Source organism: Brienomyrus brachyistius, chromosome 18 (assembly GCF_023856365.1).
Source record: "Brienomyrus brachyistius isolate T26 chromosome 18, BBRACH_0.4, whole genome shotgun sequence".
NCBI classification, from domain to species: domain Eukaryota; kingdom Metazoa; phylum Chordata; class Actinopteri; order Osteoglossiformes; family Mormyridae; genus Brienomyrus; species Brienomyrus brachyistius.
The window spans coordinates 1,588,080-1,614,306 of record NC_064550.1 but is presented as its reverse complement, the minus strand read 5'-3'; the positions used below and the strand labels follow the sequence as shown (position 1 = coordinate 1,614,306).

General features: G+C 45.3%; 1 protein-coding gene across 3 annotated transcripts in view; it reads right to left on the bottom strand.

The window, feature by feature from the left end:
* The window catches only part of lrp1ab (low density lipoprotein receptor-related protein 1Ab), a 50,049-nt gene that overhangs the window by 19,982 nt on the left and 3,840 nt on the right, over nucleotides 1–26,227 (bottom strand). For all 3 annotated transcript variants that reach the window (XM_048982993.1, XM_048982994.1, XM_048982996.1), the window contains exons 3-42: nucleotides 25,368–25,505; nucleotides 24,967–25,086; nucleotides 24,757–24,885; nucleotides 24,020–24,286; nucleotides 23,544–23,703; nucleotides 23,054–23,273; nucleotides 22,411–22,600; nucleotides 22,115–22,258; nucleotides 21,531–21,767; nucleotides 21,136–21,313; nucleotides 20,029–20,251; nucleotides 19,724–19,913; nucleotides 19,429–19,551; nucleotides 17,538–17,678; nucleotides 16,743–16,868; nucleotides 15,107–15,220; nucleotides 14,705–14,785; nucleotides 13,895–14,062; nucleotides 11,890–12,072; nucleotides 10,887–11,084; nucleotides 10,512–10,757; nucleotides 10,021–10,218; nucleotides 9,297–9,501; nucleotides 7,964–8,128; nucleotides 7,597–7,841; nucleotides 6,726–6,857; nucleotides 6,174–6,401; nucleotides 5,889–6,063; nucleotides 5,602–5,696; nucleotides 5,067–5,216; nucleotides 4,577–4,717; nucleotides 4,361–4,486; nucleotides 3,738–3,869; nucleotides 3,535–3,669; nucleotides 3,143–3,272; nucleotides 2,903–3,029; nucleotides 2,660–2,811; nucleotides 2,126–2,250; nucleotides 1,373–1,747; nucleotides 6–195 (exon numbers count right to left, since the gene is read on the bottom strand). In XM_048982993.1, the coding sequence (XP_048838950.1) occupies nucleotides 6–195; nucleotides 1,373–1,747; nucleotides 2,126–2,250; nucleotides 2,660–2,811; nucleotides 2,903–3,029; nucleotides 3,143–3,272; nucleotides 3,535–3,669; nucleotides 3,738–3,869; nucleotides 4,361–4,486; nucleotides 4,577–4,717; nucleotides 5,067–5,216; nucleotides 5,602–5,696; nucleotides 5,889–6,063; nucleotides 6,174–6,401; nucleotides 6,726–6,857; nucleotides 7,597–7,841; nucleotides 7,964–8,128; nucleotides 9,297–9,501; nucleotides 10,021–10,218; nucleotides 10,512–10,757; nucleotides 10,887–11,084; nucleotides 11,890–12,072; nucleotides 13,895–14,062; nucleotides 14,705–14,785; nucleotides 15,107–15,220; nucleotides 16,743–16,868; nucleotides 17,538–17,678; nucleotides 19,429–19,551; nucleotides 19,724–19,913; nucleotides 20,029–20,251; nucleotides 21,136–21,313; nucleotides 21,531–21,767; nucleotides 22,115–22,258; nucleotides 22,411–22,600; nucleotides 23,054–23,273; nucleotides 23,544–23,703; nucleotides 24,020–24,286; nucleotides 24,757–24,885; nucleotides 24,967–25,086; nucleotides 25,368–25,505 (6,802 nt within the window). The remainder of the gene's footprint in view (nucleotides 1–5; nucleotides 196–1,372; nucleotides 1,748–2,125; nucleotides 2,251–2,659; nucleotides 2,812–2,902; nucleotides 3,030–3,142; nucleotides 3,273–3,534; nucleotides 3,670–3,737; nucleotides 3,870–4,360; nucleotides 4,487–4,576; nucleotides 4,718–5,066; nucleotides 5,217–5,601; nucleotides 5,697–5,888; nucleotides 6,064–6,173; nucleotides 6,402–6,725; nucleotides 6,858–7,596; nucleotides 7,842–7,963; nucleotides 8,129–9,296; nucleotides 9,502–10,020; nucleotides 10,219–10,511; nucleotides 10,758–10,886; nucleotides 11,085–11,889; nucleotides 12,073–13,894; nucleotides 14,063–14,704; nucleotides 14,786–15,106; nucleotides 15,221–16,742; nucleotides 16,869–17,537; nucleotides 17,679–19,428; nucleotides 19,552–19,723; nucleotides 19,914–20,028; nucleotides 20,252–21,135; nucleotides 21,314–21,530; nucleotides 21,768–22,114; nucleotides 22,259–22,410; nucleotides 22,601–23,053; nucleotides 23,274–23,543; nucleotides 23,704–24,019; nucleotides 24,287–24,756; nucleotides 24,886–24,966; nucleotides 25,087–25,367; nucleotides 25,506–26,227) is intronic.

Genomic DNA, 26,227 nt, shown 5'->3' with positions numbered 1-26,227 from the left:
CTCACCCCTGACACTCATCCAGCACTATAGCACGGGGGTGGTCATCTGTTGACATAGTAACCACAATTTCTTGATTAAAAGCATCCCAGCGGCTCTGCTCTACTGAATGTCGGGTGATGGTGGAAGTGGTATAACTAGTCCAATACAGTGCATCCCAAGACCGGTGATAAGCTAGGCCTTCAACTGACCCCACCTCTGAAAACAGAGAAATATTTGGTTATCACCCAGTGCAGAACTTGTGATGAGGTTTTCATTGAAAGACTCTGCAGTCCAATTTATCCCAGAAGGATTACCAATGGGTCAACCCAGAAGAGATACCAATGGGCCATCCAATAAGGGTTACCAACAGGTCATCCCAGAAGGGATACCAATGGGCCATCCAATAAGGGTTACCAACAGGTCATCCCAGAAGGGATACCAATGGGCCATCCAATAAGGGTTACCAACAGGTCATCCCCGAAGGAATCCCAATGGGCCATCCAATAAGGGCTACCAACAGGTCATCCCAGAAGGGATACCAATGGGCCATCCAATAAGGGTTACCAACAGGTCATCCCTGAAGGAATCCCAATGGGCCATCCAATAAGGGTTACCAACAGGTCATCCCTGAAGGAATCCCAATGGGCCATCCAATAAGGGTTACCAACAGGTCATCCCAGAAGGGATACCAATGGGCCATCCAATAAGGGTTACCAACAGGTCATCACAGAAGGGTTACTAATTTGTCATTACATTGGATGTCAAGGGGTCATCAAGGGGTCATCTCGGAAGGGTTACTAACAGGTAATTACCATAGGGTCGTCCCAGAAAGGTTACCAATGGATTAATGTGTGCTTATAAGTGAGCCATTGGCTGACATAATGTGATGCCTTAAAGTTGGTCAGCAGGACTATTTATGCAGTTACTGGCATGCTTGTACCATGTGTCTCTGTGTACACCACACCATGGGTATTTATATTATTTATAAATTAATATGTGTGTTTCTGTATTTAAGTTAATAGTAAATGTCGTAACTGTGTAATGTTTGTCACAGAATGTGTGCGTTTCATTGGTGTGTAACTATAAAGGTCGTGTAAACTGTTGGCTTCCCTGTCTGTGCCGCTTTGAGTGTTAGACCAATAGTGACTGTGTAAAGAGAACAACTTCCATTTTAAAAGAGCTAATGCCTCCTTTATTGAAATGACTCACACACTCACCACAATATGTTTATTTGCACTCTGTATGTGGGTCAAAATCATTCTGCGCCCTCTAGGGGTGTGACATGACATAGAATGAACAAGAGTGTGCCGCATTAAATATGTGACAGATGGTGTTTGATTTCATTGACCAACTTGTATCTGTCATAGGATATCATCTGTTTTCAAATACTCACTCTCCACTATGACCTTCTGACCAGAAGCATCATCATTGATCTGCTGGATGTTTCCAAAGTGGATGTCACTGAAGAAGATACGGTTGAAGCCGTTGCTACTGCTACCCCGGAAGTCAAAGGTAAGGGCGATCACATTTTTCATGTGCACAGGGTCCTCTAAAGGGCGAATGGGTGAATTGAAGTTTCTCTCATCCCCTAGGTAGGCACTCTTAAGGGCAGTGCACTCTGAGTAGAGCAGGTAGCCCTCATAGTCTTGGCATCCATGCCCATCCTTTGCCAACATTCCTTGAGCACAGGCACATGTGTGTTGGCCGTTACCATGGTAAAGACACAGCTGCTGGCAACCACCATTGTTGTTTTTGCAGCTATTTGTTCCTAGTGGAAAACAAGACACTAGTTAGTCATAGAAGTGATTAAGTGATAAAAGGCTCCACTGAGATACATTGAGCAATGTACCGCCCCCAAGCACTGTGCCCCGGGCACTGAATTAGCTGCCCCCTGCTATGTCACATGCAGAGGACACATTTCGTTGTTGTTGTGTGCTGTGGTGTGTCAACAATGACGATTAATCTCTAAATTCTAGAAGTGAAACAGCAGATCATTTCTCTGGTAAAATTTTGAGGTTTAATTTCAGAAGATTCATAAGACACAATTTTCAATTAAGCACTGATATTTAGCATTCTGGATCTCTTAATATAGAATGAAGGGTATCACAAATTATTTAACAGCATCTAAGTTTTAAGGAAAGTTTACCTTGTTGCCTTGTTTTGCTAAAGACTTTGATATCTTTTAGTTGGGCCCCAATGTCTGTTCTCAGAGACACCACCTCACTGGCGTTATCTTTGTTACCCCTCTTGATGGAACCGTTGTCATGGGTCCTGACACGAGAAACACTTTCAAAAACAGTCTAATAAAATGTCTATCAAGCCTCCAGGACAGTCTATTTAGACAGTAAAGCAGCATGTAGATCAAGATGTACAGTGATGCCCTGCTTATTGTGAAAGTTACGCTCCAGACCCATCAGCGATAGGTGAAAATCCGCGATATAGAAAGACCATATAAATAAACATTCATTCAAATACATAAGTAAATCCCAGTCAAGAACCAAATTGTTGTTCAAGGTGTAGTAGAGCAATAGAATCTAAGTAAGTAAGTAAGTAAGTAATGCAACATGAAACACAAACAACACACAAGACAGATCACAATTAGGATGAGAGGGGCAGTAATTTTTACACTTAAATATAAATGAATGTCCTCCCCTAACAGTCACTTGCAAATTAAAGTCACCTGTCAGTCCAGTAAATGTAGCTCCCGAGGATGGAGAGTGAGAACATATCTGTGTTGGTGTGCGCCAAGACCACCTCCCTGTTTTCTCCGGTCTCCAGGTTTATGCGTTCTATCTTATTTGTCCCTGCATCACACCAATATAGCAAGCCCTCCTGCCAAGTAAGAGAGTAGAGATTACAAACCCACTTAAGTAACAGTAAACTTGCTATGAAAATTCATTGTCTAACATCTATGTATTCATGCCTGGTAGTCAATGGTAAGGCCGTTTGGCCAGCTGATACCAATGTGAACCAGAACGTCCCTCTGGGAGCCGTCTAAACGGGACCTCTCAACGCGTGGGTGGTGGCCCCACTCTGTCCAAAACAGGTACCTGCACTCACACAATCACACAGATTTGGGACAGGGGTCATAGCTGAATTTTCATAAAAAGCCTTTAGGCAGCAACCAAAAAGTCAGTAATATCCTCTCTGGCCTAAGCCTTACCCTTTCTCTGGGTGGACCGCAATGGCACGGGGCTTGTCCAAACCATCAGGGATGACCACATAGCGGAAAGACCCGTTTAGCCTGGCCATCTCGATTATATCAAAGCCCTGATCTGTCCAGTAGATATTACCTAAACAGAGACGGAGGCAGTAGGGTTTCTGGCTATTAGCATCTTAGACATTTGTTTGAAAAATTATGGGACAAACAGTAACCAGTACATTTATACCTTCGGGTTATAACCCTATCTATGGATACAAAATGATACTGAGGAGCTATGCTAAAAGTCACATACATAAGTCTGTTGTCTCCTGTATTCCAATACCTCATCCAAGGTATTCAGTAAGAAAGTATGCACCTGTAAGCTAGCAAAAGTGCATCTGCTACATGCTGACCTGCGATCCAGTCAACAGCAATGCCCTCCACTCGCCCAATACCACTGTTCACGATGTCTCCTCGCGAGGTCTGGTCTCGCTTAATCCAGCTGATGGTACTCAGGCCCATATCAGCCCAGTAGATAGTGTCACTCTCTGTGGGACACAAAGAGTCAACCAGTGCTGGGCAGGTTATGCGGAAAGACAGGTATACTTTGACTCACCAGCATGGAAGTCAATGCCGACTCCCAAGAAGATGCCTGACACGGGCATCAGCGCATCGGACTTATCCGAAGGCTCCAAAGGAATTCCCCGAATGGTCTCCTGCACTGAATATAACAGGAAGGAACCCACTCCTGTGGACAAATTAAGAACCACGGTAACACTTTCTATGATTGCCATGTCTCTAAGAATTGATGAACACATTCATGACACATTATAATGCATTTATAAAGCATTATAAACATAAAAAGCCATAACACATTATAGCCATGTTTATCTATTACGTATGCTTTATGAAGCTCTCAACTATAATGCAATATGGATAACATCATAATGCATTAAACAGCATTCTTAACTAAATTAAAATGCTTTATGAAAGTCTCTATAGTGCATTATAGAAGAAAGCTTCATTGGAACTTATGAAGTATTATAATCAAGTCTAGATGCCTTATGAGTGTCAATAGAAGAAACTGTAATACTTCATTAATTCTTATACCGACAATTGTAATGCATTATAAAGGTATATTTAATACACTATAGATGGCAGTTTTAAGTAAAGAATAGTGAGATGCAGTGGATTTCCTGTCCCCCTGCTTGCACTGTCTCTGTTACACAGAGCTCCTACCTCCGCAGGTCTCCTGGTCCCTATCCAGGCTGTAGCCGGCCATACACACGCAGGACCTGCTGCTGGCCGAAGTGGGCAGGCACAGCTGGGAGCAGTTTCCATTGTTTTTGCTACACATGTTACTACCTGGGAACAACATTTAGGCTTTGCTACTGTTGCTGGTAGAGGTATTACACAACCACTGGGATTGAAGATGCAGAGACGGCATTTTCCTACCCTTCTGCACAGTCCCATTGTAGATCTTCATGTGCATTATAGAGAAGGAGCCATTCCTCAAGACCTTCCAGCTGCCTCCATCTTCCTTGTCACATGTTCCAATCTGTCCTCTACCTTGGTCAGCCCACCACAGCTTACTTCCTACACGAACAGGTTGTAATCATTCCGTGTCACTTTTCATAATACAATTAAACCGAAGGCAATGAATACACCATTTAACCAGTCTGTCAAATTTACATTCTTCTTTCTAATTAAGCTGTAGACAGATACTACACTCTATACTGACTGTTCATTCCTTCACTCTCTATATTTATTGCCAGTAAAAAGATAAAAAAAAAAAAACACATAAATAAATTGTAAAAATGCAATAAAATGCATATTCTGTAACAGGGGGGCAAATTAAGAAAACAGAACAATCAGTGAGAAATGAAGCAGATTAGAACAAGTAAGACCATGAGATACGTCCAGATAGGCTGATCCTAACCCTCACCCATAATGGCTAATGCTGTCGCTTTGGTCAGCTTTCCCTTGACCTTTTCCAGGACCTCTAGACCACTGCCATCCAGTTTGCAGCGGTTGATGGTGCTGTTTCCTGAACTGATCCAGTACAAGTGCTCAACATCAAAGTCAATAGACAGACCTGTGAGAGATGGACACGAGAGAGGTTTCTGCTGATTGGTTCACCGGTAACACTTCATTGAGGGCCGAAAAAACAATATAGTATTATGTATTAATGAATCTTTTATCTCAAGCAGTTACCATGTTTGTCACGGTATCCGTTCATTCTGTAAACCTTTGTGAACTACTGAAGGAACTAGGGAAGAAACTACTCAAGGAACAAGTAATGGAGTGTCGTACTATTCCCATGTTTATTCATCATTAATGATTCGTGACACTAATTTGTGTTCATAATTTGTACTTCAGCAGTAACTGAGTCACTACTAAGCATTTGTGCCCCGTCAAGTAAAGTGTTACCCAGATCTGCTAATGCTGACACAGATGCTGTACTGAAGACACATCCTCACCCACTGGGCCTTTCTGACTGGTGAACAGAACTCTGTGGTTCTTGCCGTCCATGTCTGCAGTGCTGATGTTGTCTCCATCTATCCAGTACAGTTTCCTATTCAAAACATCCTGTTATGAGGCCCTATCCAGGCTGTATAGAACCACAGTCCTATATTGTCTTTATAGAACCACAGTCCTGACCAGTAGACTCTATTCAACCCATTAATATGAAACAGTAACATATATCTTAGTGACCCATCAGTCATCCAGGATTCTAAAGAACTGTGTATCTTAAAGTCTCACTAACCCAAGCTGGGGGTGCAATATTAGCTGTTGGGGCTTGTCCAGGCCCTCAATAATGATCTTTTTGAAGGAGCCATCCAGCCGTGCTACATTGATTTGCTTCCTGTTGTTGTCATAACTGGTCCAGAACAGGTTCCGGGAGACCCAGTCCACTGCCAGTCCATGAACACTGGGCAGGTCTGTTGGGAGTGATATGTACAACATGTGGATCCAGTTACATATCAGGCAGGATGATAAGAAGCAAATATCTGTCTCTTATCAGTAGTACAACTCATGGACAATACAGTACCAGCAGATGCCACAGTCTGGAGCCCTGTGCCATTGATGTAGGCCTTCTTAATGGTCTCTGTGTGCACATCAGACCAGTAGATACGGTTTTCAGAAGCATCATAATCCACGACTGTAACCTTGCCCAAGGATGGCGCCGTGAAGGAATTGATGTAGTTGAAGTAGGGGTTTTCAAGGTCCACTCCCCGAATTTCAGTCTGTCCTGCATACAGGAGGAACTGGCGAGATTCTGTGAAAGAAAATGACCACCAATTATCCAATAAAACAAGAGTATGTCAGCAGCTGTCGTGTGCTATCAGTGACTAACACTAAAAGTCATGAAAACCCACAATCAAGCTCAAACCACAATACAACTAATTCTTACACTTACGGAGTGCTTGATTAAGAAATGCTATTATACTATGCAATGAATAAAATGTCTGGAATTAGAATAAAAATCTCAAAATAAAGCAGACACTCCGCGACCCACTGAAAATGTCCTGGGACCTATTATTTTGGTTCACAACCCACCTGCTGAGAAATGCTGCTTAAAGTGTAGCACCTTCTAACTTACCATAGCATGTGTGCTTATCGGAGTGGAGCTTCATGAGGTGGGGGCAAGCACAGGAGAAGCTCTGGTTGTAGTTGATGAGGCAGAGGTGGGAACAGGAGCCCCGACCACCATGAGCTGCACAAGGGTTTGGTGCTGAGGGGGAGGCAGACAATATGGAAGTCAGAGAAGAGCGAGAGAGAGAGAGAGAGAGAGAGGAAGATGTATACAAATACTGTTGTTCATCCATAAGGCCAGATGACAATGTTGTTTACTGACAAGGGCAGAAATGTCAGTGAAATTAAGGAACAAATCAATGGAAATATATCTTTCTTTAGAAATCTAAATTGAAGGATATGCTAGTACACAATATGACACATGTGGATGTTTATGATGATATAAAGAATCAGATATCAAAATCTATAGAGCATCTCTCTTGTGACAAATGACCTCTTTGGGTGTGAGTTTATGTGTGCTATACCCCAAGGCTGCTAGGAGGGGGACGGACACCTGCGGGCTGTGTGTTTATGTGTGCTATACCCCAAGGCTGCCAGGAGGGGGACGTACACCTGCGGGCTCTGTGTTTATGTGTGCTATACCCCAAGGCTGCCAGGAGGGGGACGTACACCTGCGGGCTCTGTGTTTATGTGTGCTATACCCCAAGGCTGCCAGGAGGGGGACGTACACCTGCGGGCTCTGTGTTTATGTGTGCTATACCCCCAGGGCTGCCAGGAGGGGGACGTACACCTGTGGGCTGTGTGTTTATGTGTGCTATACCCCAAGGCTGCCAGGAGGGGGACGGACACCTGCGGGCTGTGTGTTTATGTGTGCTATACCCCAAGGCTGCCACAAGGGGGACGTAGACCTGCGGGCTGTGTGTTTATGTGTGCCATACCCAGGGGCTGTCTGGAAGGGTGGTACACCTGCAGGTCAAAGGACTGCGTGCCGCTTCTCTGTACCACCGTTACGTTGCGTCCTGTCCACTTGTTAGCCTTAGCCAGAGTATTAGTGCGCCAGTCCGTCCAGTAGATGTCGCTGCCATACACAGTGACAGCAAAAGGATGGGAAATGTACTCATGGCCCCGAAGAACCTCGATGAGCCCAGATCCGTCATACTTCGCAGAATAAATGGCGTCTGACCTGCAGCAAGGGCAGGCGAGGGAGTGAGACTCAGTACGTCCGTAAATCTGCAGTGAAGGGTAGATTATGAACCTGCAACGGGGGCAAGGTTTACCGAGCAGACCTCACATGATGTCACCTACCGAGCATCAATCCACAGGACACGGAGCTCCTCATAGTCCACAGTGAGTCCATTGGGCCAGCCCCCCCCGCCTGTCTCCCTGTGGACAGTGTGCCGACCCTCCCCGCTCATTGAGGCTGCTTCGATTCTGGGGATCTTGGCATCCCAGTCAGTCCAGAAGAGGATACTGAGATGAGGAAAAGCGAACAGAGGTGTACAGAGCAGATGGCTGCACTTGCATGGGGGGAAAAAAATGCAAATATTCCTGCGTTAACAGCAGGAATGGAGATTATCTTTGTGGTTTCCTCGCAGGAATGGAAATAAAATGCATGGCACCACCGTGGTATTTGAAATGAAATTGTTTGTATATGTGCATCCTTATGTCTGCTGTATTAATTATAAGTCCTTTTGTTCTGTTAAATTATTTGTTCTCAGCCCAACACCACCGGGTGGCTGTACAGGGCTGTTAAAGAACAATTTGCCTAAACACACGAGAACTGATTGGCACCTCAATGTGCACCACTCTCAGAGACGGAAAAGACACATGCAAAGTTTTTAAATGATTTTGGATGAGTTCTAAGTTATTTTCTTTTTCAGAATAAAAGCTGAATAATTTGTTCTGAATAATGGAAAATTTGTTTGGGGGAAAGTACCAAGTAAGCAATTTAATAATTAAAATACTGGTAACACTTTACTTGAGGGGGCAAAAAGACTTAGTAGTAACTAAGTTACTAAGTTTCTACTGAAGTACAAACCATAAATAAATATAGTAGCTACTTGAGACAAAAGATGTGTCATGATTCATTAATGATACCCAAACATGAGATCAGTATTTCCCTACTGTTATCCATCAGCAGGTTCACATTAACTCCTTCAGTAGTTCACAAAGGTTTACAGAATTAACAGATATAGTAACAAATATAGTAACTGCTTGGGATAAAACATGCGGGGCCGCCTTGTGGGGACATTCATTAATGATGAACGAACACGAGAGCAGTATGCAACTAATTAATACATAAGTAAAGCATAATACTACTATTATTTGTGCCACCCAAGTAAAGTGTTACTGAAATATTCAAAGGCAAATATAGACACTGTACTGTGGGTGTGCTGATGAACATGGGGATGGGGTGGGGAGAGTTTTCATGCATGCGGGGATGGGGTCCGGATGCTTCTGGTACCCAGGAGCTGGGCTGGACTAATATAATACCACCCCACTCTATGAACTAATGCAAGGACTATGTTGTTTCTTGTTTTTCAAATAGCAACCACAAACAACAAAACCAATGCTCCAATTCAGACTTCCATCCATCCATGTCATCAGGGAGGGGGGTTCTCCTTCCGGCTCAGTTTACCCGCATCTGGGATCCAGGGCAATAGCACGAGGGTGATCCACTCCTCCAGCCATCAATGTGGTCCTCATGGAGCCATCCAGCTTAGCCACCTCGATCTGATCCAGGTTGCTTTCCACCCAGTAGATGTTGTCGGCGATCCAGTCGATCGCCAGGCCCTCTGGAGTGGCCAGGCCATACTGGATCACAACCTCGATGTCAGTGATGCCTGAAAGGCAAGAGGGACAAGAAGTGGACAGGTGAGGTTGAAGGATATGGAGTTCCAAGGAAGCGACAGGTGAGTGTAATGTTTGCCAGCAATGGTTTTCCAGAAACCCTTAACTACTCATTACATTTAAACATCATAATTTATCTTTGGCTTCTAAGTAACAGAAGAGTACATTTTAAAGATGATTTTGTTATCACACTGTCGTGTAAAAAATTGCAATGAGTTCAATGTCCATTAATTAAATGTGTCAAGGTGAATTGTCGAGGAATGAATGCAACGTGTCAGCTTCTACCCAGAAAAACTCCCATTTACTCATGTTGTAATAAAGTACTTATCAATAAATTGTTTGTACAATTACTTTTTTGCCAGTGCCATATCTGCGTTTTAGCCCCTGCCTCTCTTCCTGTTCAGCAAAAATGCATTCTCTGCACATTTTCTCTGTACATTTCATCTCTAACATTTCTGTGGGTGAACATTTTCTTCACCAACAGCAATGATAGGATATCAGGAAGAACTCACCACCATTATCGGACAACTTGCTACGATAGATCTTGTCTTCCAACACATCTGTCCAGTAGAGGGTGCTGTGGCTGAAATGGAAATCCAGAGCAATGGTGTTGCTGAGTTTGGGAACCAGCAGGTTGTACTTGCCCCCATAGAGGTCAATGCGTCGGATTTCATGCCGGTTGGAGAATATGATAAAGGGCTGAAAAGGATCTGGGGAGAGAGAAGATAAAAATAAGAGCAGAATGTCTGTTATTTTGACCTTTTGAGGACATTGCAATTTTTCACATGCTGGGAAGGATGGTTTTTATACAGAACAGATTATTATTAGTCTGTACCTCTCGTGAGAGTCTTTATGAGATCACAGTCTGCCCGACATCCCCCCATAGACCAAATAATAAGAGAAACACACAAACCCCTTCATTTGGCTACAATCACAATCCCTCGATATCTCACCCTGTCACCCGCTTGACACTTCCTTCTCAGTGCTGCCCCCCAGTGCTCACCAGTGCTCCTACAGGTGTCCATGTCAGCCTCCAGGGCCCAACCCTCGTAGCAAGAGCATTTCACGCTGAACTTGTGCTGCTCACAGCGCTGGCTGCACCGCAAGTGCTTGGCGCAGAGGCTCTGAATTTGGCAGGTCTTGATATCCGAGCCTAGCTCCATTCCCAGGGGGCAGGTGCAGATGATGCCCTCATCGGCAGCCGCAGTGCAGTTATGGCTGCATCCGCCATTGGCCATGGAGCACAATTCTGCAGGAAGATGGGGTCAGGAAGACGGACGCAGTGGTCACGTGTCAATTGCAGTCAGGTGCCTACACCTAAATCTAACCCTAATCTTAACCCAACTGGTCCGGTGGACTGTGGTGTACAGAATCTCACCACAGCGCCACTCGTCGGACCCGTCAGGGCAGTCGTCAAAACCGTCGCACAATTTCTCATCTGGCAGACAAATGGAGCTGTTGTTGGCACAGGCGTGGTGGGAGGCCTCGCAGGTCCCTTTCTTGCAGTCTTCCTCATCAGAACCATCCTCACAGTCTCTGTCCCCATCGCATTTCCAGGATGCCCGGATGCAGACCTCTGCAGAAGGAACATGATGACCATCAGGAAGCACAATTCATTCACATCAGATATACGCAGACATCACCCGTTCCCTGTTTGTAAGACTGCATCCACACGGCAAACTGCTCGGCACAGAAGAAAAATTCCTGTCCACACGGTCAGCGGCGGACCACCGGTGCTCACAAAAGGCGCTGGATGGGTGAACATTACATCATGAAAGAGCACTTGCCATAAAAATAATTGTAATTATCATTCTTGATTTACACCAAAAAAGGCACTTGCTCTCTTACTGTTGGACTGTTGGACCGAATGGTGCATTTATAAGTACATGTACTTTAGTTTCATTAGCTAAATATGGCTACTAAACCCAACCTGGTATCCCCGTCTCTGCCCTTATACACCTCTGAGCAGAATTTGTCTAAATTAAGTCTCGATGTGATTTTACGTAACGTTAAATAATTCGGGGTACTGGGAAACTACACTCCTCCATGTTGCTAAGTGGTTTGGGTTCCAAGTCTCCAAACCCACCCGTAATAAACTGAAGATTTTATCTGACTGATAAGAGGTAATCGAACAAGGCAAAAACGGGGTGGTGGTTGGCGCCCAAGGAGTCACTGCGCCAATGGAAAGCGGCACTGCTCTCCCCATGGACATACAACGGCGCAAAAATTTCTCCACTTGCCGCGTGGACACAACCTTACAGATATGCTCCCTGGGACAAGTGAAGTTGAAAAGAATGTGAAAAAAAAAATCACTGGGTAACTGGTGACAGCTGTTGCCTTCGGCATTTTAGAGAAAGAGAAGACGACGAAATTTTCCTGACCGGAGTCCCTGCAGCGGAAATGGTCGGCAGGGTTGCATATGCGCGTGTCACCATCGCAGTTCTTCTCGTCGCTGAGGTCCTTGCAGTCCACGTCTCCGTCACAGCGCCAGTGAATGGGGATGCATTGGCCTCCAACATGGCACTGGAAATGTTCTGCATCACACCAGCTTTGGGGTAGAATGGCTGCAGATGTGGGGGTGGGGTGTGGTTATTGTGCATCCAAGTAAGGCAACCAGACTAATGCCATTAACCAAGATTTTTGTAGTCGTGCTACCAAAATGATCAGATCATTCAGGTAATACTGACACAATTAATAAGACAATAGCATGACCCACAACATAGGTGGCATGAAGGCCAATAGATCCTATTTCGGGGCATTTATCAGAGACAACAGTACATGCTGGCCCTGTTCACACCTGGTATTAACATGCGTCCTGGGTGATCTGATCACAATTGGACAGCGCTAAATTATTTAGGAGAACTGCAGTTTGGCAACCAGAGACAGAGTGCTAAAGAGAAATGCTATGCTTAGTAAATTTTGAAGGAAATTTGCATAGAATAAAAGAAGGTAGATTTCAGTATGTACTGCTTTGCATTCTCTCACTGAGAAATACCTATTTCAAGTATTAGATCACTACATGTACATTTTTATTTCAAAGAGTAAAATAAAATACTCCAAATCCGAGACCATGGTCCTCAGCCGGAGAATGGTAGAATGCTCTCTCTGGGTCCTCCCCCAAGTGGAGGAGTTTAAGTATCTCGGGATCTTGTTCACGAGTGAGGGAAGAATGGAGCGGGAGATCGGCAGGCGGATCGGTGCAGCGTCAGCAGTCATGCGGGCGCTGCATCGGTCTGTCATGGTGAAGAGAGAGCTGAGCCAAAAGGCAAAGCTCTCGATTTACCAGTCGATCTACGTTCCTACCCTCATCTATGGTCATGAGCTATGGGTAGCGACCGAAAGAACGAGATCGTGAGTACAAGCGACCGAAAGGAATTTCCTCTGCAGGGTGGCTGGGCTCTCCCTTAGAGATAGGGTGAGAAGTTCAGTCATTCGGGAGGGACTCGGGAGAGTAGAGCCGCTGCTCCTCCGCATCGAGAGGAGCCAGATGAGGTTGCTCGGGCATCTGCTAAGGATGCCTCCTGGACGCCTCCCTGGGGAAGTGTTCCGGGCATGTCCCACTGGGAGGAGGCCCCGGGGAAGACCCAGAACACATTGGAGGGACTGTGTCTCTCAGCTGGCCTGGGAACGCCTCGCGATTCCCCCGGAGGAGCTGGACGAAGTGGCCAGGGAGAGGGAAGTCTGGGTTTCCCTGCTTAGACTGCTACCCCCGTGACCCGACTTCAGATAAGCAGAGAATAATGGATGGATGGATGGATGGATGATTCAACTAGCAAAATTCTGAGTAGAGTACAGCCCTATCAATGATACTTATCATAGAAGACCTCTGAATAAAACTGTCTGCATCATAATGTATATTTAGATACTGTAAGTGTGCATGCCTGTGTTGGAGTGGGATAAACAATTCTCAAGATTGTTGAAAATAATCCACATATGTGAGCTTATAAGGGGTTGCAACATGGACCTTATATCCTGATCACTATGTTAAGTGTCTTGAGAACAAGGAATTTTGTTCTAAGAATTGCATGCGATCAGTGTAGAAGAACTGAGAAGGGCAACATCGTACTCAGGGGACCCTAATCCTGTATTAACCACAATGGCCCAGATGTAATTGCACATATAAATACTGGGTTCATTGTTCCCAGCCATCTACTATCATCTCCTGGACAGAAAGGAGCACATTCAGAAAAATGATTGGTCTGTATTACTTAAAGATGCAGATTTGAAACCAGGACAGGTTCACATTCCAGGATGAAGATAACTGTAGCCTAACCCTAACCCAAACCCTGCAGTGAAGCTGCACAGCAAAGTAAATAATCCAAGGTTCTTAATGTCACTAGTTCACCTGCAGACTGAAGGCCTACAGGAGGCAGCATTCACACAAACCCTGTGAGGTGCAATTGGCGTTGTCCTCGTCACTGTAGTCCCCGCAGTCATCTTCTCTGTCACAGGTCCAGGACTCAGAGATGCAGCGGCCGCTATCGCACTTGAACTGGGTACTGGTGCAGGAGCGGCTGCAGCCGACCTCATCGCTGTTATCCCAGCAGTCGTTATCTGCAGCAGCACAGACGCAGTCAGACCCTGCACCATCACGGCTGCTGTTCATGGAGAAAGTTTATGCTCCCGCGGCTGCATAAACATAAGCATAAGCCACAGATGGGCTACGATTCATTTCTGGAATGAAGACCTCATGAAATATAGCAACATTATCGTGGAAACAATATGGTAAAATCATGGGGACTGTAGGAAATGAGGGATCTGTCATAGGAAGGAGAGTCCGGTGACCAAGGTGAGGTAAACAAGGCTTGATGTGTCTCAGCTGTCTCTCATTTCCAGAAATATGTGCAGCGGGGCTGCTGCCCCAGGGCCCTTGGGGTGCAGGGGGCCCGTGGGGCCCCTAGCCCAAAACAATTTGCAACGCTTATCAACAATGTATTTTCGTTTGTCTATTTTAGAGGGCTTACATTCTTTGATCCTCTGCCTACAAGGGCCCCTGACCCTATAGGGAGGGCGTTTGGCTGCCAAGGGCCCTTGAATTGTGGTGGTGGTGGTGGTGCTGGTGGTGGTGGGGGGGGGGGCCCTCGCAAACGTTTTGCCCAGGGGCCACACAACCCATAATCCGTCCCTGCTGTGAGGGTAGGATGTATCTAGAGATGCTCCTCTGAGGAAGCAGAGGAGAGTATATCACAGACTCACCATGGTCACAGTGCCAAAGGACATCAATGCAGCGGCCATTGCGGCATGTGAACTGACTGATGGGGGAACAGGTCGGAAAAACTGGAGAGACAAGATACACACAAGAGAGTTTACTCAGTACACATATCAGGCAACGTGCATCGATCACATGGACCTGCTGACATCATCAGAAAATGTGCATCAATCACATGGACCTGCTGGCATTGTCTAATCACATCAGTACAGCTTGTATCATTCATACATCTGTAAACAACCATGTGGCAATATGAAAAATGTGATTACAGAAAAATATCAAGGAGCTCCTTCATGATAAGAGAGTGATCTTCGTGATAAGCGAATGATCTCACTGCCTGATGTGTCATATACTGGACAGGAAGCTGGTAAGTACAGTACTGCACTCACCACAATTATGTTCATCTGAACGGTCCCCACAGTCATCTTCCAGATCACAGACCCAGGAGACTGAGATGCATCGGCCAGTGGAGCAGGAGAACTGGTTAGGCGGGCATGTCTGTGCTATGGAAGCAAGAGGAGGACTGTCACATATCACACTGAGACCAATAGCAGAACATGAAACAGGAACACATGAGTATGTAGAAACCTCAAACCCTCTCTAATCCCTATCATTAATGACTCCACCCCTAACCCTAACCCTCTACCACAACCCTAAACTAAATCCTGAACCCTAATCCTCCATCACTAGTTAAAATATCACATATGGAGGCCGATAAACGTGAATGAAACTCTTCTGTCCCACTGGTATTAGTCAGCACAACTTCTGAGCTCTCATGATGATACCACCTGCTTCTGTTGTCCGATTGAAGACGGTACCATCTGGAATAATAAAAAAGATAAACCCATGTCTAGCTTAATTAGAAGCTGAGGTTCTTTTAACTCTGGAGTTTCACCATCTTGGTGTGAAAGTGAAATCATGTTCTAGCCTGGGGAGTCAGAAGCTATTTAATTGTGGGGGGGGGACACACTGGCATAAAACTAATATTTTATGTTAAATATGAGGGGGGGGTCCAAACAAATAATTATGAAATGTAAGGGGGACACGTCCCCTTCAGATTTAATGGCAGCAATGCCCATGGTTCTAGCCTTTGATTTGTTGTTTCTCTTCCTGGGGCACAACAGCATGGCGGCTCCTTTAAATCCCCGGGTGACAGTGGTGCAGCACAGTGTTTTAACTCTGCAAGTGAGGTGCTGGATTAGAGTAACCGCATTCCCTGTGAGTGATGGCGGTGTGTGCAATGTAAGTGTTCCTCTCCACTTCCTATATTATCAGCATTCTGAGCTATTCACTGGAAAGGTGCAGTCAGCTGTGAGGTCTGAAATATCAGTCGCAATCACGGATTTTATTCTGAAGGTTTTTATATTGAAGTATTTTAGTGCGTAGCATCCCCATGTCGTCGTGGGGTTTCCTCCAGGTACTCCGGTTTCCCCCCACAGTCCAAAAAGATGCTGAGGCTAATTGGAGTTGCTAAATTGCCTGTAGGTGTGCATGTGTGAGTGAATGGTGTGTGAGAGTGCCCTGCGATGGGCTGGCCCCCCATCCTGGGTTGTTCCCTGCCTCGTGCCCATTGCTTCCGGGATAGGCTCCGGCCTCCCCACGACCCAGTAGGATAAGCGGTTTGGAAAATGGATGTATGGATGTATGGATGGATGGATGGATGGATGGATGGATAGTACTTAGCAATTAAGAAACATACTGTATGTGGCATCTGTTTGAGCCAGAGTGTGTGGGAATGTGCGAAGGTTCAGAAGCTGCAACGTGAACTTCCATGGCTAGAAGACACTGCAGCTGTACCATAGTATTCCCGAACACTAGTCCTTTACATGACCACGGTACCTGAGTGTTTTTTTTCCACATTTTCCTGGCTGTCTCTTCCTTTCGTTGCTCTCCCTGTATTATTAAAGCGACAGGACCACCTACAGCACCTCACTACCAGCTAAATGAAACCGAATGGCAGCAAAATTTTTTAAAAGTAAGTAGCATTAGAGTCACAATGTGTAATATTTACAAAGAATTTGTTACCAGAGCAGGTGAAGTTGGACTCATCTTCGTGGTCGGCGCAGTCGCTGTGCCCATCACACACCCAATGCAGTGGGATGCAGTGATTATCCTGACACCTGAAACTGTACTTGGGGCAGGAGTGTTGGGCTGGGGTGGTATGGAGAGAAGAAGTAAAATTTCAGAGGAGGCATATGAAGACAAACAAGTACACACACACACACACACACACACACACACACACACACACACACACACACAGGGATTTGGGTAACCCTAACTGCAACTTTATCCCTAATCCTAACCCTAACCCTAACTGTAACCTTATACCTAATCCTAACCCTAACCCTAACTGCAACTTTATCCCTAACCCTAACCCTAACTGTAACCTTATCCCTAATCCTAACACTAACCCTAATTCCTAACCTATACTCCCATGCCAACCACATCTTCTGTGTTTGTTAGATATAGTAATGGTCAGGGCCCACTGCACATCACAGACACACAAAAACAGACATCCCGCTTCTCTCCCGCAAACTGACTACAGCTTCTTTACATTTGCGAATGATGCACAATGTCTCCGAAATCTGTCGTTCTGCTATTCAAGTAAAAATTACTATGGTAAACAGTACGTGACATTCTATTCTTTGCCTGCACCCCCCACCTTTTACCCCTATTCACATCCTGAAATAAATATGCCTAAGATGAGGTGTCTGTAAAAAAAACACCCCAGAGATGAAACTCTTCAATCCCAAACACCAGAGGCTGTTAAAAATCATTGGTAGTGTGTCAATGTTTGGGGGGGGAGGGGGGTCTCACAGCAGAGGTTGGGGTCCTCATCACTGTTGTCCCTGCAGTCATTTGCCCCATCGCACTTCCAGTTCTCAGGGATGCAACGCTTGTCGCGGCACATAAACTGCGATGGGTGACATTGCTGATGGGAGCTCCTGGGAAAGTTGGCTGGGAGGGAGGAGATGAGATGAATGAGGGGGCTTGCTGGATTTATTTCTGTTTAAATAACAGATGGCTCATAAAGCTGAGCAAACAAACACCTAATTCGGCAGGCATGCTTTAGTACACAGTATGTAGCCATGCTTTAAGAATAAGGTATGCTTTAGCACTAGGTATGTAGCCTCGTTTTAGGACATGGTATGCTTCAGCAAGCAGTATGTAGCTATGTTTTAGAACACAGTATGTAGGTACGATTTAGCATATTGTATGTAGGTATGCTTTAGCACAGGGTATGTTTTAAGTACATGGTAGGTAGGTATACGTTATTCCACAGTATGTCACTATGCTTTAGTTACATAGTATGTGAATATCCCTGCCTTCAAGTCATGTCAGAAAAAATTGCAAATATGAGATGAGAGTACACGAATGGCACTACAAGGTCAGTGGAAAACCTGGGATTTTCTGGGATTGATTACAACAATCATGGAGGAGACAATGGATAGCTGTACTGTGAAAGGCAAATTATTTTGAAAAGTAGTAAATTTTACGTATCATGCCGTCGCAAAACTCTCAATAGTTTTGAATGTCGAGGAGATTGTTATTGAATGGTGCACTGTGAACGAAAAATGCTGATGATGCTGTTTGAGCAAGGGATTACGAAAAGTTCAATTCATGCTACAAATGCATTTTGGCACTGGAGGAATGACAACGCAAAACAAAAAGTAGCTTTTTTATCTCCTCCGTTTTGCTCTGATTTAACCACTTTAAAACGTGTCATGTAGTAATTATGATTTCCCAGCTCCCTAGTCAGATCTTCCGAACTGGACTAAGGCAACATATGTTGTAGCACAAACTACACTTTAGTAGTCAGTCTGCAGCTACACTTCAGCACACAGTATCTCTTAGCACACAGTATGACGCTCCCCTTCAGTACATGGTACGCTTTAGCGCCCGGAAAGTAGTACCACATGGTATGTAGCTATGCTTTGGTATGATGTATACTTCAGCACATGGTATGTAGCTATGCTTTGGTATGATGTACACTTCAGCACATGGTATGTAGCTATGCTTTGGTATGATGTATACTTCAGCACATGGTATGTAGCTATGCTTTGGTATGATGTATACTTCAGCACATGGTATGTAGCTATGCTTTGGTATATGATGTATACTTCAGCACATGGTATGTAGCTATGCTTTGGTATGATGTATACATTAGCAAATGATATGTAGCTATGCTTTAGCACATACTATACTTTTGCACACAATAGTTATAGCATATGGCATGTTGCTACGTTCTAACACATGGTAGTTACGTGTTAGCACAAAGAACATTTTAGCACACATTATGTAGATATTTTGTAGCACTTGGTATGCTTTTGCGCATGGTATGTCGCTACACATTAGTCAAATGTATGTAGCTGCACTTTAGCACACAGTACGTAGGTATTGCCTCAGAAACACTACCTCACAAATCCCCAACATGAAAGGAGTGCAATACATTCCATTGAATGTTTTAGTGCTCCTTCCATGATTAACCTCATGTCACTCACCTGTTTGGCTACCTGTTAACTTAATGGTTAGCTTAATGCTACTCTATACTGCTAACTGTTTTACTCTTTACCCACTTTCTGTAGCTCCTGTTTCCTCCCAGTGCTGCCTGCATAGCCATTATTTTTAAAGGTCCTGTTGTCCGTGGTGACTCCAGCCCATCTGAGCCCAGTTCCCGCTTCTTGGCGTTCCTCTACCCTGGACTCACCTGTGCAGCTGACGTTGTCCGTATTGAGTAGCTGGTCATCTGCACAGGCACAGCGACGGCCGCCTGGGACAGCCAGACACAGGACACTGCAGCCACCATTGCTGGCATGGCATTCATTGGAGCCTGGGAAAGAGGAACAATCAGTGGAGGGATTAAAGATGAGGATCAGTAACCGAATGGGTATTTCTGCTTCATAACTGATCCAGCAGGAGGACCCATGAGCCACTGCATTAACTATTAAAGTGGACAGTTGGCTGGTGCAGAGCAAATGGGAATAGCTTAGCTGCATTCATACCTTGCTGCAGCTGTGCATCGTACATGTGGATCTGAAAGATGGGTCGTCGCTCATTATGCAGCAATGTCACCTCCTTGCTCTTCTGGTCCAGCCTGTAGATGTTGCCGCTGTGGTACTCATTCCAGAACAGGAAGTCTCCATGGTGACACAGGCCAATGGCGTGGTTGAGCTTCTCTCCCTCATACACTGTCTGGTCAAATGGGGGAAACCGTGACGGTGAGGATTTCTTAGTACTAAGTAAAAGCCATATATTGGGTGGGACAATGTCATCTTCCATAATAACTAATGGCCTGAGCACGGCACACCTTGCGTGTTGTGTTACTGAGATAGAGCATCTCAATCCGGTCATGGTAGGCATCTACCCAGTAAAGGAGGCCCTGTGGTATGTCCAGACTCAGGCCAATTAGCCGTGTAACCCTTTTGCTGGTGAAAAGCATGTTCCGGTTGGTTCCATCCATCCAGGCCCTCTCAATCTTTTCCACATTGCTTGCTTCTGGGTCCTCATGCAAAGATGTCCAGTACATCCACCTGTAAGAAGTACCCAGTGTCTGTGAGTTCTGGAAGCTTCACACTTGATAGTCTTTGCACAGGCAGACAATAGCCAGGAGTAAAGTGCTAGCATTCTTATAAGAAACAGAATGTGTTTGTTTCTGGGATGAAAACAGACCAGCTGAACTCAAGCACACCCTGAAACCTGAGTCTGCATTAACAGAGGATAATCCATCCCTAACAGTTTCTGGGTCTTTCGGACTGGGCAGTCTTATCAGTGGGCTGGCTTAAGTCTAATGAAATAATCAACCCAACAGAAGAGGCAGACACTGCAAAGATGTCATTCCATACTCACATTAATTTCTTCTATTTGGACAAACCGCCAGCGTGATACTCCCCCCCCCCCCCAAAAAAAAAACAAAAAAACTATGGACACAGACTCAGACAAACACAGAGACACAGACAGACCAGGCGCACAGACCCAGAGACAAAGACAGATCCGCAGACACAGGAAAACACAGAGACACAGACAGACCAGGCGCACAGACCCAGAGACACAGACAGATCCGCAGACACAGGCAAACACAGAGATACAGACTGACAAGGGACACAGACCGAGGGACACAAACAAACCTAGGGAGACAAAAAATCCAAGGACACAGACTAGGGAGAAGGCTGAAATGCTGTAGGGAAATGAGAGAATGGACAGAATGACAAAATGACAGAATATCAGAACGGACAAAGTAATAGGATGGACAGATTGATAAAATGACATGGATAGAATGAATGAATCACGTTTTTGTGTTTGATTTCTGTCCATCTGACCAGTGCTTCAAAAGTGTGGACAGGGAATCCAACAGAAAACTCTAACAATCATCTGAAAAAGGTGTTGTACTCTAAATAAAAAGCAGGTAAACGCTTACCCATGTAAGGGGTCCACCACAATAGCACGGGGGTATCTCACACTGCCCTCAATGAGGGTCTTGGCAGTCTGGGAAGCATTTGCCAAACGTGCCACGCTGATGCTCTGGAGTTCATGGTCAGTCCAGTACAAGTTGTCAGCCACCCAGTCCACAGCAATGCCTTCTACTTTCTGCATTCCTGGAGGTGAGGATGAAGATGTTTGTACTTCTGAACAAACACAGGAAAGTTTTTTTTTCTTTTCATTTCCCAAATCCAGCACTTCAAAGCTATTGTGTTCTTACAAGAGATACCTTTCACTTTTTCATCTTCCTCTACCAGGAGGCGCTCAGTGCTCATTATCCTGCCAGTGTAACTGGGTTCCAGTAGCTAACACCTATACGACATCTATCCCAACCTGTAGTCAGGATGTCTTCCCTCTCCTTGCCATCGATTTTTTGCCGGCCAATGACATCTTTGGTACTGTCGGCAAAATAAATGAACTTGCTCTTGGCGTGGAAGTCCAGGGCTTGCGGAGTCTGAAGATTCTGAATGGGGATCATGGAATCTACAGGATCCGTAGTGTTGATATTCATTCCACGTATAATACCAGGATCACTTCTCGCATACACAAGGAAGAGCTCACGATCAAACCCTGGAACGGCAGGGGTTATTCATCATGCTGTGTATAGCTGGAATAGTGCACTGAAATGCTACACACACTGCAAGAAGTGTTTACTTATATTATTACTGAGCAGGCGTTTTTATCCAAAGTGACACAATTGAGGCAAGGTCAGATAGTTTCTAAAAAATTGGGGGATGGGCTTGTTTCAGGGGCCCAATGGTGACATATCTCTGTGCCCCTGGGGTATGAACTGGCAACCTGCCGATCACAAACACAGTGACAGGAACAGTAGGTACTTCACTCAATATGTAACCCAAGTTCTGCTTCTAGAATTCTCATTTTCACAGTGATGTGTCATAGTGCTGGCTTGTGCTCACTCTTGCAGGACCTCCCATCACTGTCCAGCCGGAAACCCAGACGGCAACGGCAGGTGCGAGACTTATGGCTGTTTCCCAGGAGACAGATGTCCGAGCATCCCCCCGCTTTCCCCAACTGGTCCGGCTCACACGCGTGCGTGCGTACTTTATCCGAGACGAAGGAGGAGGTAGAGGGAGAGAAAATGATCTCTCACCATGTGACAAATCGAAGATGACGAAGTGCACAAGCAGAAACACATCACAATACTTCTTGGCAGACCGCACCACTGCGTAAATAGGTGCTGTCTCGGTGCTACCTGGAGGTTGGCATTGCTGGTGGTAGATGTGCAGGGCCTCCCCGTCCTCCACATGGGTTATGACCTCGTGGTCAGAGCCATTGAAGCGGTTGACTCTGATGACACTGGTCGTGGACTGTGACTTGCCCTTTTGTTTGTTAATGCCAAACAGATCTTTCTCAAACAGTGTGAGACTGAAAAAATATTCAATCTGAAAAAAAGGATAAAGATAAGGAAAGACCAGCTATGATGCCATATGATTGGATGAAACAAATGAAATTGTACTATAAATATATGAAGGATGTTCAAAGGTGTGATACATAAATTATACAGCCTCTTTTTATACATTAAAGGAACCTTTTGATCCTGTGTAATTTGACAGTCCTGTATCCTGTGTATTTGTAGGGATGTGCATGTATTCGTCCACCTGTTTTAGACACGTCGTGATTAGGAAACACAGATAATGAATACTAACTCTGGCTTAAGCCTGACTTCTCAGTCCTCTGTAGATGCATTAAAATGAAGTTTAACAGCAGGCAGATGTATGGCATGGAGTCTTTTAAAAGTTCAAATCTCCCGGTGGTTTAAACTGTGGTTCCTCCCTAGACAGCCGGTCTGCCACTTGAAAGCCCCAAAATCTTAAGGCTGGAGAGCAAGAACTGACCAGTAAACCCTGTGAGATGCTGCGCCGGTTCCTTCCTTCGTAGTCCACCACCTCGATGTGCTGTAGGTAGTGATCGGTCCAGTACACCAGCCTGCTGACCAGATCCAGCGTGAGGCCAGAAGGGGAGACTATCTTGATGTCCACTATCTTGGTGCGATTCTGCCCGTCCATGTCGCAGCGCTCGACTTTGGGGGGCCTGCTGTTTGTGAAGAACACCTTCCTGTGGAGTTTGACAAAAAACAGCTTTTTCAGGTCAGTGATAACGAAAGGCAGAAAAGACCCACAAAAAGTTGAAGCTGCTTAAGTTCATAAATAAACTGTGAGACTGCAGTCTTCAACTGTCATTCTAATACTACAGCAGAGTAGCTATTCTGAATGCATGAACAATAATTACCTCTATTTACCTGTGGTAAAGCCAACATGACATTCCTAATCCTGCCTTAGTAATGCCAACGATTCATTCCGGCACCTGAAACAGAGATGTCCTTACCCCATGATGGGGTCCAGGGCAATCCTACTGGGACCGAGAAACTCCTTATCCAGTAGTATGACACAGGTATCTCCAAATTTGTTACAGACAAATATGTGATCATTGCGATCCACAAAGTAGAAATTTCCTGTCAGCCAGTCAATGGCCATTTGTATCACATCTAGTCATCAGAGAGAGAAACAGAGAAAAGAATGCAAATGATGACTGTTTGTGGAAGTGAATTCATGTTTTTTACTAGATTATCTGAGTCCCAGTTGTGACAGCCTTCTGCATCATCAGCAGCTACATCTTGACCTCAGCAATACTACTTGTGTTTTATGCGCATAGTTGCATGTCTGTCTTTTTTGTGTGCTGTCAGTTGTGCTTGTACAGTGTATGGCTGCTTGATGCACGTGCTGAATTTAATTCTTGATACTAAACGTCAGTTCTGCGTGGTTTAGTTACCAGGGTGTCTCAGCCATGGGGTGTGGACTTACTCTGCAGACTAAGTGAGATATTGATGGTCCTTTCCTCCGTGACGCCCTTCAGGTTGGGGATCCGAGCACATCTGAGTTGGGTGTCAGCGTGCAAGTTACTAAGGACACTGATCCAGCACACGGTCTCCTCTCTGTAGATAACGTCCATGGCAGTCACCTCCCTGGTTCTTATGGACAGCAGACTGTGGGTAGAGCTGCTGTTCAGCAAGCTGGCCTGGATGTTACGGGAGCTAGCAATGACGAGCACGGCCGGGCGATCTGCAGGGTCTGAGGCAGGAAGCGGAGGAACATATCACCCACAAAAGAGCTTGAAGTATCGTGAGATATTTCAGATTATGCATGTATATAAGTGTATATGTCATTTCGCGTCCTGTTGTATATGGGTATTCATGACTATTGTACACACACTCCAAGATTTCCTGAACCAAGATCATGTCAAGCTGAGCAATTCACAAACAGTGATGCACAAGAAGCCAAAATGACTGAGTGAAAGTGAGATTTTCACCGAAGACTTAAAAAGTCCACATTTATCCATCCATCCATTCATCCATCTTTCATTTCGCTTACTCAGGACAATCCCCAAACCTGGCAGTAGAACAGGTGCAGATATTTCTTTCATATAGTGTCTGTCTTTGCCACGCAGAGTGAGGATATGTACATACATAATCTGCACAGACACACACATCCGGCTGGATGGATGCCATGTTCAGAGCCGAGCCTGGCTGAGCTGCCCTCACCGTTGGTGGCTTTGCAGGAGCGATTGTCTGCCTGCAGCCGGTAACCGCTCACGCAGCCGCAGCTGTAGGAGCCCTCGCTGTTGGTGCAGGTCTGGCTGCACATGCCATACACGGTGCACTCATCGATATCTGGAAGCACACGCCACAGTCAGCCTCCACGTTGGGGCCCGCTGAAATGATCAGAGGGCCACAGATTTCCTGGCTGCTCACCTCTGCATGCTTTGCCATCTGGACCAAGCTCAAAGGCACCTTGGCAGTAGCACACGGGTCCAGTCCGTGCCACGGAACAGTCGAACTGGCAGCCCAAGTGTGTGCAGTCATGAGCGAATTCTGCAGAGACACCGGGAGGTGCTGTGGTCACACTGCTGCGGACCCCTTAGGACAGCAAATCTTTTCCTCATCTTTTAATTCACTGCGGTTCGGGCACTGCCCAGGCTGTGACCTTACCACTAATAGCTCACAAACACAGCTGAGATACAATGTGATAAGTCTGAAGGATCAAAGGCATGGGATTCAAACCTGAGATATCCTAATTACCAGGTGCTACCACAGGACAATGATTGTGCCGGCGGCAGGGAAAGCTGCTGAAGAGGAGGTGCCGTTCTTTGTACCTCGACAGTGCGGCCCCTCATCCCAGCCATCGGTGCAGTCACGCACCCCGTCACACAGCCTCCTCCTGTGGACACAAACCTCCACGCCGGGACACTGCTCCTCGTTAGGGGGGCATCGAGGGGGATGGCTGTGCGCACCTGTAACGCAGCCCCACCCACAGATGCGCACAGGAATGTTTTAATGTTAGGAATGACAATCAATTTTCATTCACTTTCGCTCACACTGACCTTATCTGGAAATATAATGAGATGTGCATTAACATGACCGTAATACTTGGAAAAGCTGGAAAAAGAGGAACAAGGTGGATGGACTCAATCTGAAGGATTTCCGTCTATCTGTTCTGAAGGAATGTCATCTCTATGGTTGCCAGGACATCAACTTGAAGGCACATAATAATAATACTGATAAAAATAATAATAATAATAATAATAATAATAATAAAGTCAGAAAAAGTCGTATATTAAAAGTAATGACCTGGAGCACATACAAGGACCACATGATGTCAAAGAAACAACACAGGCAGTCAAAGGCTCAATGAAAGTCCACCGAAAAGCAGCCAATGTTCTCCTGCTTCTGTGGACATAAATAATCTGTTTCTCTTTGCTCTGTTTGTTCTTTTCTTCATAACTGATCAGAGGTCATTTTGTTCTTTTGCCAGCAAAGTCCGGGAACTAACTAAATTTCTGTTTAAATACCACGTCACCCTGTAGTAGCCAATAATGTAGCAATTGCTGACAATGTAAAAACTGACAATAACATCATAATATTCAAACTTAATGTAATAAAAGTTGATAGTGTAATAACTTACCAATGATATAATCCATCCATCCATCCATTTTCCAAAACGCTTATCCTACTG